Source organism: Petaurus breviceps, unplaced genomic scaffold (genome assembly GCF_028583685.1).
Source record: "Petaurus breviceps papuanus isolate PSGF00001 unplaced genomic scaffold, PetGlider_PUasm1.0 207, whole genome shotgun sequence".
In the NCBI taxonomy this organism is placed as follows: domain Eukaryota; kingdom Metazoa; phylum Chordata; class Mammalia; order Diprotodontia; family Petauridae; genus Petaurus; species Petaurus breviceps.
The window spans coordinates 22,308,842-22,325,815 of NW_027185850.1; the positions used below are offsets into that span (position 1 = coordinate 22,308,842).

At 47.5% G+C, this 16,974-nt stretch overlaps 1 protein-coding gene and 1 long non-coding RNA gene across 4 annotated transcripts in view; both read left to right on the forward strand.

Annotated features, from left to right (window-relative positions):
• The first annotated feature begins 6 nt into the window (after window positions 1-6).
• On the forward strand, window positions 7-1,646 carry LOC138164812 (uncharacterized). Its single transcript, XR_011169191.1, has 2 exons — window positions 7-299; window positions 1,078-1,646. It is a non-coding gene; the product is annotated as an uncharacterized lncRNA (long non-coding RNA).
• A 7,430-nt stretch (window positions 1,647-9,076) lies between these two features.
• Window positions 9,077-16,974, forward strand: part of LOC138164961 (intraflagellar transport protein 25 homolog) — a 9,266-nt gene continuing 1,368 nt past the window's right edge. Inside the window, exons 1-3 of one of the 3 annotated variants that reach the window (XM_069092960.1) lie at window positions 9,086-9,254; window positions 14,327-14,433; window positions 16,479-16,547. In XM_069092960.1, the coding sequence (XP_068949061.1) occupies window positions 9,157-9,254; window positions 14,327-14,433; window positions 16,479-16,547 (274 nt within the window). In that variant the 5' untranslated portion in view covers window positions 9,086-9,156. Of the gene's footprint in view, window positions 9,255-14,272; window positions 14,434-16,478; window positions 16,548-16,974 lie in introns of all 3 variants that reach the window. The other 2 variants (XM_069092962.1, XM_069092961.1) reach the window with 2 other exon arrangements.

Consider the following 16,974-nt stretch of genomic DNA (forward strand, 5'->3'; position numbering starts at 1 on the left):
TTGGGGAGGGGAGAGGAGGGGAGGAGACGGGGCCTAAGGAAAGGGGGCATCGGATGAGTGACTAAAGGTGCTCTCCCGGTGCCGCGGTTCCGTGCTGCTGGCTGGGGATCCAGACGGAGAAGTCCCTGCCCGCAGGGGGCTCACAGTCTAACGGATGGGCGGCTCCCCTGGTTACGCCGCGGGCGCAGGCCCAGACTTCCTTTCTGGGTCTTCTCCTACCGTGCCTGCTGGGGGAGGGCCAGCAGCGGGCACCCAACTGTGCCAGGGCTGGGTTCCTGGAGTGCACCGTCCGGGGATAGGTGAGCAGCTTATGAAAACTCACTGGAACCCCGCCCCCATTGGGGGGTTTTCTTGGCAGAGACACTGGAGTGGTTGGTCATTTCCTTTTCAGGCTCATTTTACAGATGAGGAAACTGAGGCAAACGGTAGAAAGTGACTTGCCCAGGGTCACACGGGAAGTGTCAGAGGCTGAATTTTTGATCTTAGGAAGACGAGTCTTGCTGACTGCAGACCCAGCACTGTGTCCACTTGGACACCTTCTCAGAAACTGAAAGTGTTACCAACTTCCACCTTAGACAACCGAGGTCCAGAGGGCTTAAGTGACTGGCAGGGGCACAAGGGTAGGGGATTCAAACCTAAATCCTCTGAAGCCAAAATCACCACTTTGCTCTGCTACCTATAAAAGGAGGAAGCTTGAGATCTGGAACTGTATTTCCCCTTTCTTTGTGTCCCCAACCCTGGCACATAGTAGGTGCTTAATGAATATTTATTACCAAAAGGTATCCTAGTATGTTGGAAGGAGGCTTGGATTTTAAATCAGAGGAACTGACATGCCAGTCCTAGTTCTGCTACTTGCAACTGTGTGATCCTAAGTAAATAGCTAAACCTTTCTAAACCTTAGTACCTCATCTGAAAAAGGTGAGGGGTTGGATTAGAAGGTGTCTAACCAAAGTCTTTTCAGTTTGAAACCTATGACTATTGTCACCCTCCTCTCCCCAATTAATAGAACCATAGGAAGTCCAGAGAAACAATCATTCAAAAATAAACTAGCTATGAATCATTAATTTTTTTTTGAAGGCTCAAAGGGACTTTGAATCATCTGGCCCTACCTCTTAACTGCAAGCCATCTCAGATTCCAGCAGCAGGTCAGTTGAGTGGTGGTTGAATCCAGTGTCAAGGACTCCTGAAAAGAAACTGCTTTGAAGGAGAGAGGATGGAGTTTCCTTTTCCTTCCCCTTGACTAGTTGATGTCCTTGAGAACCTCAAAAGCTCTGGACTTTTCCTAAGAGATGATAGCAATGGACTTGGAATGACAGTGGCTGATGTCAGCATCTGCATTCGGAGCAGAGATGCACAGCCAGGACAAACTGAACATATTGAGGAAAGGGTTTCATGAGATCACCAAGCCTCAGAGCCCAGCAGCGTTCCCAGAAGGGAGCTACATAAGAACTCTACAAAGAGAAAAAAGAATTTCCAAGAACTTTGAGTTTACACTTTGGTCAAATGAGCTCTCTAAGTTTGAACCCACTCTCCCCAAGGATTTTGTGTATGCAGAGGGAAAGTACATTCTTAGTTGGGGAGGGGCAGTTTCTGTAACAACTATTCTTGCTATACCTGCTTAATAAAATATCCTTTCTAAAACCTAATTAAGCTTGGCTTATAACTCTTGTGGAGCACACCCATGGGGGCTTGAGAGCAACTGTACTAAAAACCCTGGCCCCCAGAATTGTTCCTAACATTGAAGGGAAAATAGTCAGCCACCCTCTGGGGGACTTAGCCTAACCCTGGGAGCAGGAGTTGAGGAATTAGTGACATTGTGAATCAATCACACCTTGATTTAACTATCAAATTCATGGATTCACATAGTCCCCAGTGGCAAAGTGTGAAATAGAAGGCCATTGAGATGATAATCATAGGAAAAATTAAAAAATTGAACAGCCAAGGGCCAGCGTGGAACGTCAGAGTCATCTTTGCCTTCATTCAATACATCCCTTTGGCCACTGGACCCAGATGGCTCCAGAGGAGAAAGTGAGGCTAGTGAACTTTCACAACCCAGCCTCACTTAAATCGGATTCACTTCCAGGTCTTGGCTTCTTCCTGATATCGGGGTACTCTCCAAGAACCAAAGACAGACTACAACAGAACATTGTACTGAGCATTGAGGGGAGATGAAAAGTTGAAGTGAGACTATTCCTCCTATGGTGCTTAGAGTCTAGCCAGGGCCTATGACAGTGTGAGACGTTACTTGATGAATGCCTAAGACTGGTCATTTTCCTTCCTCTCCCTCTCTTTTCTGACATCCTTCTCCCACCAGGTCCAGGTCCTTATCACCTCAGACATGACCTATTACTAGTCTCCTATCTGGTCTTCCACTTTCTAGTCTTTGCCTCTCCAATTTATCCCACAACACTATTGGCTAGGTGTCTCCCCATTGCCTTGGAATGAGGTCCTTACTCCTTAACCTAATAGTGAAACTCCCTGGCACAGCAGATTACCCTGTAGGGGCCATTTGCATTCATTAAGTGCAAAGCATTGTGACCATCAACAATCACTGAAGGGGATATTAAGACAGTCCCAGCCTATCTACCTTAGCTGGGAGGTAAACAGTTAAAAACATTATCAACATCATAAACCACCTGCAACTATGTCAAGAGACATTTTCTGGGAAAATTTAATCATTTTATTAATAAGACCAGTAAGTTACTAATAAAGGATGGTCATTTGGTCGACTCCCTTAGACCAAAAATACTTATGGTGGGGAGCTCCCAGTTTATATACCCTTCCAATGAGGAGCTGATGTCACCCATCATAAAATATGTACCAGACCACTCCCTTCCACCTACACCAAACCACCCCCAGGCTTGAGCTATCTCCATCCTTTTTGTTTGTTTGTTTTTTGCTTTTTTGGAGGGCAATTGGGGTTAAGTGATTTGCCCAAGGTCACACAGCTAGTAAGTGTTAAGTGTCTGAAGTCGGATCTGAACCCAGGTCCTCCTGACTCCAGGGCCTGTGCTCTATTCACTGCACCACCTAGCTGCCCCTAAGCTATCTCCATTCTTAAACTATGGGCCACAGTTTAAGAAGTGCTGAAGGGGTCGAGGGTGGAAAAAGTTTAAGAAGCCCTGGTCTAAACTGGTCTGGGCTTTTAAATGTTTTCTACTGCTGCTACTGCTACTGCTGCTAATCTTTGAAAAACTGGAGGAAGGAAAAGGTGCCCCAGGACTGGAGAAGAGCAGATATCCTCCTGATATTCCAGAAAGGGAAGCCTGTGTTTGTCTGCAAACCAGTGGGCTTCTGATGGGGTGCTTGTGCTTGAACCCCAGTTTGTGAAATCACATTTCTCCCTAGCCTCAAAACACTGTCTCAGGTAGTTTCTCTCTAGCTCAAGGGCAGCATACTCTAGCAAAATACTTCTCTGTCTTCCTGATAGTGGCCAGCTGCACTTACAGAATTTAGTGATTTGACCCAACTGCATACTGGCAGCTGTGTACTGGGTCATGCCTATGATATATATCCTGGACTCAGACGTAAGTATACTCCCTAGCTCTTTATACACATCCAGAATCCCTCGGTAGCTTGGAATAGAAATTTATTCCCAACATCTAATCTTGTCTAACAAGACATTAACGGGGACTGCCTGAGTTTTCTCAGTCAGCCCTCATTGCTAGCTGACTTAGTGACTTTTTAAGCCTAAAACCACACCTCCATGCAGCCCCCCCCCCCCCCCCCCTTGGGCTATTTCCCAGTGAATCCTGGGCAATATGCCTGTCCAGTAGATATTAAAAGTGCATGTTCCTTTAAGAACTGACTATTCCTTAACTCTTCCCTATTCCTGCCCTGACTCACCTAGTAAGCATAATTGGCACAGGTTTTACTATGGTTATTCTATAAAAACTTTAACTCTAACCCTTTAAGGTTGCAGGTTCCCTAAGACCTCGCCCTCTGTAAAGCATAACAATAAATCTACACCACCTTGACTTAAAGAATGCTTGAGTGCAGTGCGTAAATGCATTCCAGACTGCTTTCCGGGGACTCTGGTTATTGGGGTCCCTGGACTCCCTGACCTCTTGACCTCATCACAATTCTGTTCAGCTTCGTAGCAGGAACTATATTAAGGGGAAGCTGGTGCTAAGGTCCTCAAGACCAGGTCATAGGGACTCCCCTTATATCCTTGGGTCAGGTGACCTGGCTGATCATGGAAATGTGGTCGATTTCACCAAAGCAGCTGACAGCCTCATGCTGCATGCAGATGGGCTACACAGGTCTTGGATCTCACTAATTCCGTATTAGTGAGGGCAAAAGAGGAGAGAAACATTTAAAATGTTAGTAATTATCTAGAAATGGAAATGGTGGTCACAAAACCCAACTTTGTCGAGAACGGAGCATGCTTTATTCGCCTCATTTGGTTTCTGGACAGGGTTAATAGACTTAATTAATAATTATACAGACACTTAAAAAACTTTATAACAGAAATTGAGAGTTTTGTATGCAGTCCTCTTTTTTTGTCTATTGAAATACTTAAGTTAATAATAAAAAGTTTTTTTTAATTGATTGCTATAATAGGGATAGATTTACTTGTTGAGTTGTGTCTAATTCTGTGACCCCATTTGGGGTTTTCTTGGCAAAGATACTGGAGTGGTTTGCCATTTCCTTTTCTAGCTCATTTTACAGATGAGGAAACTGAGGCAGACAGGGTGAAGTGACTTGTCCAGGGTCACACAATAAGTATCTGAGGCCTGATTTGAATTCAGGTCTTCCTGACTCCAGACCCAATGCTCTATCCACTGAACTACCTAGCTGTGTCAGAAACATTTACTTAGATTTTAGCAAAGCAATTTACAAAGCGTCTGATTACCATAGTGTGGAAAAGATGAAGAAATGAGAACTATATAATATTAATGATAATAGCTAAGATTTATATAGCAATTTAAAGTTTACCAAACATTTTCTCACTTAATAACCCTCTGAGGTCCTACTAGAATTATTATCCCCATTTTATGGATAAGGAGACTAAGAGGTTAAAAGGCTTGCACATGGACATTGAGCTAGGCAGTGTCTGAGGTCACATTAGAACCCAGTTCTTTCAGATTCCAAGTCCATTACTGTATTATACCATACCACAAAAAATCTGATTAGTCATACCTACTAAAAAGGAGTTAATGGTCATTAAAAGGAAGTCTCTATTGGAGTGCCCCAGGGATCTATAGTTGCCTTTTTTACTATTTACTATTTTTTATTGATGACTTGTACGGCATGTTTACCAAGTTAGCAGATGACACAAAGCTAGGAGAGATTTAATTAATATATTTGCTGACATAGGATCCAGATATTTTGGCAAACTGGATCTTCGAGTTGATTTTTTTTTTTACTCTGGACCTATGATTTTATAGGGAATTTCCAACGTGGAAACCTCCATCCTCCAATGGAACTCAATCAATTAAACAGCAAGCATTTATTGAGTGACTACTCTATGCTCTAGGTACTGAGGATACAAAAATAAAAATAAAAACAGTCCTTGCTCTCAAGTCGCTTATATCATTCTATCAGGGGAAACAACCTGATCAAATATAAGTCTGGCATTGTGGAACCAATGATGGTCCCAAGGGCCTAGGGTTCGGCACCACTCCCTTCTACACTAAGGGGCCCTTTTGCTTTGGACCCAGGTTTTCTGTCTGCACCAAGATCAGTCTTAGGGGAACTTAGTCTCTAATGAGAAGGTTTAGGAGCCCCTTTCTCATCCCCATTGCCTCATTAAACCCCAACTCTTGCACCCCAGAGACAAATTAGGCTGTGGCTCAGATCTAGGATTTCCCAAAAAGGGTGTTGTTTAAAAAAAAAAAGGCACTGAATTTATAACATGAATCCAGATCATTTATTTCTGCACACACGGAATAAAATGCCTCAGGGCCATCTCCAGAACCAGGTCCAGGTGGTCCAGTCAGAAACAAGACTCTTTCCACCTCCCACCCTCCAAGGCATTCTCCGGCAGCAGGCTAGCCCCTGTCCAAACTCTCATTCCCTCTCTAGCTCTGTGAGGTCTGATAAGGGCTCCACAGGACACAACATTGCCACTTGCCATGCAACTGGATCTCAAAGGCATATTTGGAACGGTCTAATCACCTGCTTCCCTCAAAAGACTTCTCTCCAACCCCTGACATACCCTGAACTCATTCCTCAATAGTTAGCACAGGCAGCACCCCTTCTGCTCTTTCCATCCCAGTGATTCTGAACACTCAAAGTCCCACTCTACATCTGCCTTCACTTCCACTGTGCTCTCTGGAATGAGTACTCCATAATCAGCAAACTTCCTTTCATCTTAAACCGCTCCTTTTCTCATTGCTCCCCTTTCCTGACTCTTTTTCTGTGTTGTCTCCCCCTTTAAATTGTAAGTTCCTTGAGGGCAGGGATTGTCTTTATGAATTGATTCTGTACCTGGTAGGTGCATAATCAGTGTTTATTGGATTGGAAGTAGTAACCCATTGCTAAAAAGGACTTGGTATCTTAGTGTGTGTCACATGGGAAACCCTGAGTGGTTCCTTGTCTCTGCCCTAGGACAGTTGAGTTCTGTGGAGCTGAAATCAGGCAGGGCAGCAGATGCAAAGTGGAGAGAGCTAAAGTTCAGTACCTGCCCTGTATAAAGGAAGGTATTGGGGGCAGTTTGGTAGTCCCCCTCCAGACCGATGATTTAAAGGAGAGGAGGCTGAGGGAGGTGGTATCAGTCAGTTGAGTTGGTTGCCAGGTGGTGAGCTTGGAAGTGATGTTGTCGTGGGAGGGGCATCTTGTTCTGTGGAGCTGAAACCAGGCAGATGCAAAGTGAAGGGACTCAGGGAGAAGCAGGCTGCTGAGATCTCCCATGGTTACCTGGGACCAGGAGGTTCCACTCTATGACTCCTCCCTAGGATGAATGAGTGAAGGTTCTGAGTGAGAGGCAAGAGAGAAGACTCCAGAAGAAAAAATAATGTGCATTCAACACACTTTTAAGTTGAATCTGCTTATTAACATTCTCTCCATCATATTCTTGTCTAGACAAGCAATAAAGCAGTCAGTCAAGCCCTGATTTGCTGATTTCTGAAGTGTAAATGCTCACAGTGAAAATTTAAGAGCTGGTTCATATGAACAAACTCTGGAAAACCCTTCAGTTAAGTACATAGCACCTAATGGTAATTTTTAATAAAGAATGAGAATAAACAGTAATTAGACAAAGATGAGAGGGGGAAAGGGAGCAGTTCAAGGGCATCTGCAGACTACAAGCTTCTCTAAACTCTTCTTTCTCATGGGGAGAAATCAAGGCAATTGCTTCAATCTCCAACTTGGAATTAGAGGAGAAGGAGTACTGGGCAATTCATCTAGCCTAGTATGATCATCTCCTCACATATTCACAACCTCAGCCACAGTCAAAGCATTTGGGTGTAGTGGTCTCTGTCCCTTTCTTTAAGTTGGGCTCTGCTGAGTAGAATGTCCTGACCCAGAGGCCCTGGCCTCATGGTCCCAAGAAGGATCCACTTCTCTTCTGGCTGCTTTCTCCTTGAATTTTTCATGAAAACTACTACTACTAAAACATTCTACTATTTTCAAATACAACTGTATTAATGCTGATGGATCCTGGGGAAATATCTCCATCTCTATAGCAATTGTGATGTGGGGTTATATCTGTAACCCAGAGTCAAATTAAGTCGCCAACAAATATTTAATAAGCAAGCACTTATGTAGAAGGTCATATACTACTAAGGGCTGGGGATAGAAAGGCAAGACAGTCCCTGTTCTCAAAGAGCTCACAGTCTAGAGGAGATATATGCAAACAACTATGCAAAAACAAGATACAGACAGGATAAACTGAGGGTAATCTCAGAGGGAAGGCCCTAGCATTAAGGAGAACTGGGAAAGGCTTCCTGTAAAAGGTAGAAGATTTTAGCTGAGATTAAAAGAAGTCAGTTCATTAAAGGGAGCCAGGAGGCAGAGATGAGGAGTGAGAGCATTCCAGGCATGAGCAACAGCCAGAGGGTCTGATAGATAGAGGGTCCTGTTTGTGAAACATCCAGGAAACCAGTGCTACTGAATTGCAGAGTATGTAGAGGGGAGTACAGCAAAAAGAAGACTGGAAGGGTAGGGTTTTGAATGCCAAAGAGAGGATTTTAAATTTGATCCTGGAGGTGATAGGGAGTCAAGGGAATTTACTGAATAGGAGAGGGTGACACAGACCTAAACTTTAGGAAGGTCACCTTGATAAATGAATGAAGGATAGAGTGGAGTCAGGGAGGGATGTCAGGAAACAGACTCACCAGCAGGGACTGCAATAGCCCAAGTGTGAGATGATGGGGGCCTGCACCAGGGTGGGGGCAACGTCTGAGAAAATCAAGCATATTCAAGAGATGCTGCACAGGTGAAATGGACAAGAGATGCCCCACAAGTGAAATCTACAAGAGATGTTGCAAAGGTGAAGTCGACAAGAGATCTGCAAAGGTGAAATGGATATGTCCAACAGCTTGGATGGGGGTGGAGGGGAGTGAGAGGGAGAGAGGAGTCCAGACTGACTTCTAGGTTGTGAGCCTGGGGCCTGGAAGGATGGTGTTGCTTCTGCTGTAATAGGGACATTTAAAGGTGGAGGAGGTTAGGGGTGGGGAACATAACGAACTCAGTTTAGGACATACTGAGTTCAAGATGTCTACTGGACATCCAGTTAAAGACGTCTGAAAGGCAGTTGGAGAGCCGAGATTGGAGGTAGGCAGAGGGGTAGATCTGGGATAGATCTACATAGATGGTGATTAAATTCATGATGAGATCAGCAAGGGAAGTAGCCAAGAAGGAGAACTGTCTGGTTAGGTTCAGTCCCATGGTCCAGGCAGAAGGCGGAACGCTGCTGCGGACTGGTCGGGGCACGGCCGGAATTCCTTCGCGGAGGCTCCAGTCCTGGCAACTGGTTCACAGTGGAGCCCTGCCCCGGTCGCTAGGTAACGCCTCTCCAGCCGCTTGGAGCCTACGGCCTCCCGGTTGCTAGGCAACGCCACGCCTTCCACGTTCTGGCCCCGCCTCCAGTTGCCCGGCAACTCCGCCCTCTGTCTCCGCCCTCCCTTCCCGCTGGCCGCGCTTTGGCGCCGCCCTCTGGTTGCCGGGCGACCCCCCTCCTCCGTCACCGGCCCCCCTCCCCTCGGTGCCGCCATGCGCGTAGTCGATCTGTGCCTGGCCTCCGAGGGCACCGAGGTCATCTTGGCCACGTCCAGCGACGAGAAGTACCCGCCCGAGAACATTATTGATGGGTGAGGTCTGGGGTGTGGGGCGGGCGCGCCCGGGGCTGCCCCCAGAGGGTCTGACCGAGGCTTGGGCAGGGAAGGGAGGCCAGGGCCCCCCTGGACGGGGCGGGAAACTGAGGCCGGGCTGGGCCACGCAGGCCCGGAGTGCTGGAGCCAGGGTCCAGGGTCTGACCGGGTCCCCCTAGACGGCGTCAGTAGGCCCTGGGGCCCTCCTTCGTGCTCTCACATCCCCTGGTGAGCTAAGGTGACCCTGGAGAATCGACCGACCCCAGGTCTCAAAGGCGTGGAGCAGTCCTAACCTCTCTCCTGCTCCCATCCATTCGTGGACGACACCCCCTCCCCCCCGTCCGGCTTTCTCTCCCCCTTCTTGGGAGCTATTTTACGGAAAAGGAAACTGAGGCCCGCAGATACCTGTCCCGCGACAAGAATAACGGTAACGGCTGAACTGTGCTCTGCACTTTATGACTGGAAAGGATTTTACACAAACCACCCCATTGCTGTCACACTTTATTTCATAGGGTTCTGAGGATCATCGGAGAAAAGGCATTTTGTAAACTACAAAGCACTGTATCAATGCTAGCTACTATTAGTTTGGTAGCAGAGGCAGAGAGATATTAGATGGCTTGTGCCCAGGTTACAAAGTAGCCAGGCTGGGATTCAACCTTCCCCTCCAGACCCGGGGAGAAGTGACTTTTCTTGGTAATTTTGATGGCCCCTGACGCTTGTCCCTCAAAAGATGGAACCTGGCCAGCAGAGAGGAAGAATTCCTGCAGCCCAGCAGAACTGAAAGAAGTAACAGATGAGTTTGGTAAACAGACCACAAGGCCACCCTGTCTGTGATATGGGAACAGGGAGGGATTTCACTTTCTCTGCCATGCCCCACAGCTTTCTGTATTTGCCAGAAGAGCAACCAATTATTTCTTGGTTTGTCTTAACAAAAAGTAGAGGAAGCAACAAGGGAATTGTGGCTATAGGCTGAACCATGAGGGCTGACGACCCCAAGGAAACTAGGCAGATAGAGGGGACCTGGTCATCAGGCCCAGGCAAAAGATGACGTCCAGCTTATAGAAGGTATTGCTTGGTGGGACTACTGAGCCTCCGAACTGCTCATCTAGCCTCATCTCTTTTCTTTTTAAAAAACATTTTTATTTATTTTGTTAAATATTTCCCAATTATATTTTAAAAATTTTTATATTCGCTTTTTAAAATTTTGAACTCTTAAACTCTTTCCCTTCTTCTGGCCCCTCCACCACTCCTTGAGGAGAGTAGTCTGATGTGAGTTTTACATGTGAAGCCATTCAAAACATATTTCTGTATTAGCTGTGTTGCAAAAGAAAACATGCACACACAGAAACCAAAAAATAAAAAAAAGATGCTTCATCTGTATTTGGAAATAATCAGTCAGCTCATATCTTTCGCCTTTCACCATCCACAAGAATTTTGGAAGAGACTTTGTTGGATTCTTTGCCAAAATCTGAGATCTATATCTGTAATCCATAACATTCCTCTTACCTATCAGTCTAGTTGCCTGTTGAAAAAGGAAATGGTATTCTGGTGTAATGAAGGGACACTCTGAGGGCTCCCTTCACCCCATCTGCTGAACTGGGACCAACATGGCAACCAAGACTGGGGTCTTATATGTACTTTAGCAAGGGGCCCTAGCACAGGAGCATCCCTAGGCAGGCTCCTGAGGCCTTTGCTGGAGCCTTTCTGGTGAGTGGGAAGGGAGGGTCCTGTTCTTGATGAAGCCAGATGGTTCTTTTGTGTTCACTGCTCACTCACTCATTCATTCAGCAAGCATTTATTAAGTTCCTGCTGTATGCCAGGCACCTTTCTAGGTTCTAGGAATACAAAGACAAAGGTGAAGTAGCTTCTGCCCTCAGGAAGCTTACAGTCCACTGGAAGGAAACAGTGTCTCCAGGAAGAAGTAGCTCCCTTTTCTAGATATTCACAAACCATCTGGACAATAATAGCCTCTGAATTTTGCCAGGAATCCTCTTTTTTTGAAGATTGGGTCACTGATCCTTCTCTAGCCCTGTGGCCTCTTCCCCATTCCCCTCACTCTTTCTGAGATCACTAATGGGGGCTCAGCTCTCACATCCACAAATTCTCCTAGTTCATTGAATGTGGTTCTGGGTCAGGTGAATTGAACTCATCAAGGGCAACTCTATCCTTTGTTAACTGATAAATTTTTTTATTTGACAAAAAAAAGAACACATAAACCACAATTAGAATATTCTTCCTGAAATCAGTTAAGCAGAGCAGCATAAAAGGTAATTGCAACCTTACACTTTTGTAATTTACCATTTATTAAAAAAAAAAAAAAGGAATAAGCAGCTAGGTAGCTCAGTAGATAGAGTGCTGGGCCTGGAGTCAGGAAGACTCATCTTCCCAAGTTCAAATCTGGCCTCAGACACTTACTAGCTGTGGGACCCTGGGCAAGTTACTTCACCCTGTTTGCCTCAGTTTCCTCATCTGGAAAATGAACCTGAGAAGGAAATGACAAACCTCTCCAGTGTCTCTGCCAAGAAAACCCCTAATGGGGTCACAAAGAGTCAGACGCAACTGAAAAAATGACTGGACAGCAACAACAAAATAACAAGCATTTCCAGAGGTGGCCTGGACTTGAAGTCAGTGAGATCTAGGTACATACCCCACCTCTGACACTGACTAGCTGTGTGACCCTGGACAGGCCCCTTAACTTCTCTGATCTTCAATTTCTTTGTCTTTCTAATGTGGGGTTTGGACTTGTTGGCCTCTGAAATCCCTTGCAAACTGTGTATCTCTATGCCCTGATCATAAAAAAAAAAAAGACCTAATAATTAAAGATCCAGTGTCAATGTTTCAGCAATGTCAGTATAGTAAAAATTACTGCAGTACCCGGATTACCCTCTGAATTTAGTGCTATGCTAACATTACTCAAAAGATACTTTATAGAATGAAACAAAAGGCCCAAAGAATCGAGAGAGCTAGTATGAAAACAAAAGAAGGATGGAATGTTTCCGTCTATAGGATTTCAGATTTGACTCCAAAGCAGTGATCACTAAAAACCATCTGTTATTAGGTTTGAAAAACAGATATGGGTCAGTGGAGTACATAAAATAAGCACATTTGAGAAAATAAGTCCCTGTAACGGAACACAGACTTCTGGTGGACCTAGAAAGCAGCTGGCAAAAAATTGCTTTAGACCAGGAGCTTACACCTAATAGTGCACAGATTCCAGATGAGTAAAGATCTTAATGTCGAAAACTGGAGGTGAGGGGGAGGTTACAGTTATGGAGAGGGAAATATTTATCACCTAACAAGGGGTAGAAGAGTGAGTGGAACAATGCATGAAGTGCCAGGAATACCCACCTTCATATATGGCCTCAGGTGTTTACTAGCTGTGTGACCCTGGGCAAGTCATGGACCCTCTGCCTCAGTTTCCCCATCTATAAAACAGCATCTCCCTCCAGGGGTTGTTGTCCTAAGTGAGATATTCTTGTGAAGCACTTAGTACAGTGCCAGGTACACAGTAAACACAACATAAAGATTAAGGAAAACTGTATATAAATTTGAAAACTTCTGAATTATTGGAGAGTCACCATGCAGTTTTTAAGCCCCCCCCCCCTCCCGTTCTATACCAAGCACTTGGGATACAAAGGGAGGCAAAAAAAAATCCCATTAGTCTCTGCCCTCCAGGATCTCACAGTAATGAAGTTCTTGCAATTAGAATCTGGAGAGATGCCTTGGGGGGGAAATCTTTTCATGAAATGCCCTTGATAAGTCTGTGTTTGAGAGGTAGAGTGTCAAGAGAGTGGGCCTGGCTCAGGCCAAGGCCAGAGGTCCGTTGTCAGGGCAAGGACCCACGGGTGGGCAGCCTAGTGAGAGGCCCAGAGGGACAAGGATGGGACCTGTGGCTTCCTTGATACAGGAGCTCCGTCCACCAAGGTACATCATGACCTCTGCATTCATCTCAGAGAACTTCCTGGGTCACTGAAAAGTGAGGATCACAGTCAGCATCTGTGAGTCAGGACTTGAACCCAGGCCGTTCTGGTCGTGAGGCCTCACATGTGAAAGCACCATAAACATGGCCCTGTGGTGGTGCTCAGGGGGTGTGCACATCACAAAAGTGAGTGTTGGTTGTTTGCAGTTTGGCCTGTTTATGCCTTATTTGTACCTGGTTCTGTTTGTTCCTCATCTCTGTTAGACTGGGAGCTCCTTGAGGGCAGGACCCTGTTTCCTTTCTTTAGGTCTTCACTGCTTCGCGCTTTGCCTGGCACTGGTAGAGGCTTAATAACTGTTTATTCACTGAAGGATGCTTGGGAGGCGGCCACTGGAAGGGTTCATTGAAGTCAGTAGGGCCTACTTTACAACTGCTAATGAGCTAAGGGGAGGGAGCAGACAGAGCCCTGGGAGAGCTGGGCTCTAGTCTGGGCCTTGTGACTTTGCCTGGCTCATCCTCAGTAGTGTTCTGAAGAAGACAACACGGGTGCCGAGCGAGGCAGGGCTGCACAAAGTCGTCAGCCTCACTCTCTTCTGGTCTTCCGAATCCAGGGCCAGGACAAAAGTCAGCATGACTGGTGATGGCCTGGGATACAGTGGGCACCCTTGGCATCTTTGATGCTTGTCCAAGCTCTAGGTGCCCCAAACGCCTACTTTAGCCGCCTTTATGGCCATGGGAACAAATGGGCCTCCTGCGCCCATTCAGGCAGGGATAGACTTCACATGCTTGGGTGTACATCCCCTAACTCACTGATGGGTTTGAGACCTGTCAGTATCTGCCAGCCACCCCTGAGGAACAGTGTAATGGGCAGAGAGTGGGACTCTCCCAGGCTCCCTCTGCTGTCAGTCACCCAGCTCCTCAATGGCCCAGGCAGCTCTCCAAGACTTTAAGTGGAAGAGAAGGTGGAGGGAGTTTTCTCCCTAGTAATTCCACCGGCCAAGAAGCCCCAGTAGGATCCCCACTATGAATATGAAAGCCCTTTGTCCCAGGGCAGCGTTTTCTCCACCCCACCCTGTCATTTTATGGTTTGTCTTCACAGTCATGGATTGGCCTTACCTGGCTTCTGAAAGAACCTCCTCCCTCTCATCTGCAGGAATGCCAGCACGTTCTGGACCACCACGGGGATGTTCCCCCAGGAGTTCATTATTTGTTTTCACAAACACGTGAAGATTGAAAGACTCTCCCTCCAGTGCTACTTTGGTAAGGGGGAGGGCCCACTGTCCATTGGCCTGGGGCAGGGTGGGCATGGCCGGGAGAGCATGGCTGAAGGGTTCCTAACCCAGTTAAGCCTTCAGCCCAACCCTTCCCAGACGCAAGAAGTTCCCCCAGCCCCCACTGCAGAGGTGTTTGGCAAAAGACCTTACTGAAAACATACAAGGTCGGTTTGCCAGAGCCTGGCTTCACTGCATTTTTGCTGCGGATTCATTCGGCACCAGCACCAAATTCCTGTTTAAAGCTGAGAGTCCAGCTCATTTCCTCTGGAGGATTCTGACCTTCATGGCCGCCCTTTTGTTCTCACAGGGGCCCAGACACGGACCTCACCAGAAGGGAATGCAGCTAGGCAGGGATGCTTGGGGAATCCATAGAATTCCTTTGGGGTATGTGTGGGGCAGAGGCGAAAGGCTGTGGTCCCAGATCATCCCTTGTTCCAGCTGTTTCATTCCAGACCCCAGGGGTTCAAATATGGGAAGCCAAGTGAATGAATGTGGGGCCCCAGAGAGAAATAGGGACTTCAGGGGGAGGACTGGGTTTGGGGAAAAGATACCAAGCACAGTTTAGAACCTGTTGAGTTGCTTCCAGGGTAGATCCTGTAGGTGTCAGAAGGGCAAGGATTTGGGCCCCAGATGCAGTTTGGAGAGCTGTCTCCCTGAGGGGCCATTGACATGAAGAGAATAAATGAGATCCCAAGAAATGAGAGTGAGGGTGCAGTGGGTTGAGGAAGAAAAGGGAGGGGAAGGAGTCCCAAGAAGGGCCCCTTCCAACTCCATCCACAGCCTTGATTTGTGGGTACCCCAAGGTTGTAGGGAATCTAGCTTCACCTGTGTCCTCCTCCAGCACCTGCAAGCCCAGGCCCCACAGAGGCAGTGCCTGCTTCCTTGGCCTTTGATTCCTCCCAAGTTGGGTTTGGGTTTTTCAAAAATTCTTTACTAATATTTATTTAGTTAGCAGACTTTCAGAGAGCCCAGAATTCCTAGTTAAAGGAACCCAGAACCTCTTCTGGCCCCAGAGGTTGGCACAAGTTTCCTGTTAGATCTTGCTCTGCCACCCTCTCTTACTCACCTGGGCTGGGCTCCCACTCAGTGCCAGCTGCTTCCTCTGAGGGGCAGAAGCAGGGTCTGCCCTTCCACTGCCCTGCCTCCCCTCCCACCAAGGGTGTGCCCCAGGGAGCAGCCTGAATCAGTGAACTACCACACCCCAGGGCCCCATTCTGTTCTGTTGATTGTGTGGACTTAAGAAAATGATGGATAAAAGTATCCTTGGGGGGAGGGGTGGGGGGGGTCTCAAGGTGGGTTGCTAAACATTTGCTAGCACCCCCCTGCCTCCAGCTTAACCCCTGCGACCCTCCTGAGGCCAAGCTGGCATCCATTCCTCTTGGCCTTCCCTTGGCTCTCCCTTCTCCCCAAGATCCCATCAACTGTAGTCTGCCGAGGCTTCCCTTCCCCAGCTCATGGTACCCTCAATACCTTCATATACAAGAGAGGCAAGTGTGTTTTGGAGTCAGGGAGAAGGGATTTGAGAACTTCCTCTGAAACCTGTTTGCTGTGTGACCTTGGGGGAGTCATTTCCCCCCCCCCACCTTGGCCTTCTCTGGGTGAAGCAGCATTGTGAGGATCCTGCCTCTGATGTGTGCTGACTGTGTGACCCTGGGCAAGTCACTTAACCAAAGACTAGGAGGGAAGGACCCTGTGCAGTTGAAGTCACAGATCCAGACCAGAAGCAGCACTTACACTGCTGACCTAACAGTTTTTGGGGGGAGTTGTTTGTCATCTGTAAAGGTGACATTCTACTCCTCAGGGCAGTATGGAGGAGGACCTGTCACTCCCTGCACTCAGGAATGCACCTGCAGGTTCTGTCATTGGCCTCCCAGGGCTCCCTTTAGGCAGAGGCTCATCCCAGGCACAAGAACATCGCCCCCCAGGACGTGGGGGTGGGATGGGACAGCCTATGGGATAGCTGGTGGAAGGATGGGACAGCCACGAGAGCTGACTAACCACTGATGCCACACTTGATCTCTGTGATGTTAGTGCGGAGCATAAGGATCGAGAAGAGCAATGCCAAAGAGCCCGTGGACTTTGAGCGGTGGGTGGAAAGAGGTGAGTGCGCTGCTTGAGAAGCGGACCTCGCACTCCCAGTCTGGTCCTTCTGACCCCCCCTTAGGGATTCAGGTGCCCGAGAGGCCCTGCCCTGGCTGATGGAAAGAGCAGCAGACCCAGGCTCTAGCCCCTCCTCAGCTAGAAAATGAGGGAGGCGGACTGGGGGCAGCCAAGGCCCCTTCAGCCCCAGACAGTTGTTTCCAAGGACATTCTCTGTCCCAAGTTCCTTCTTAACTCTCGCCTTCTATGCCAATTCTGGCATTTAGGCTCTAAGCTCCCTCTTATCTCTGTCCCAGCTTTGATGTTCTGTTCTAGGGATTCTCCCCCCTCCAGCATTCCGGGTTTTGTGGCTCCTCCACCTCTGACAGGCTCAGTTCTGTGGCCCCTCCCAGCCTCTGACATCCTCAGTTCTGTGGCCCCTCCCAGC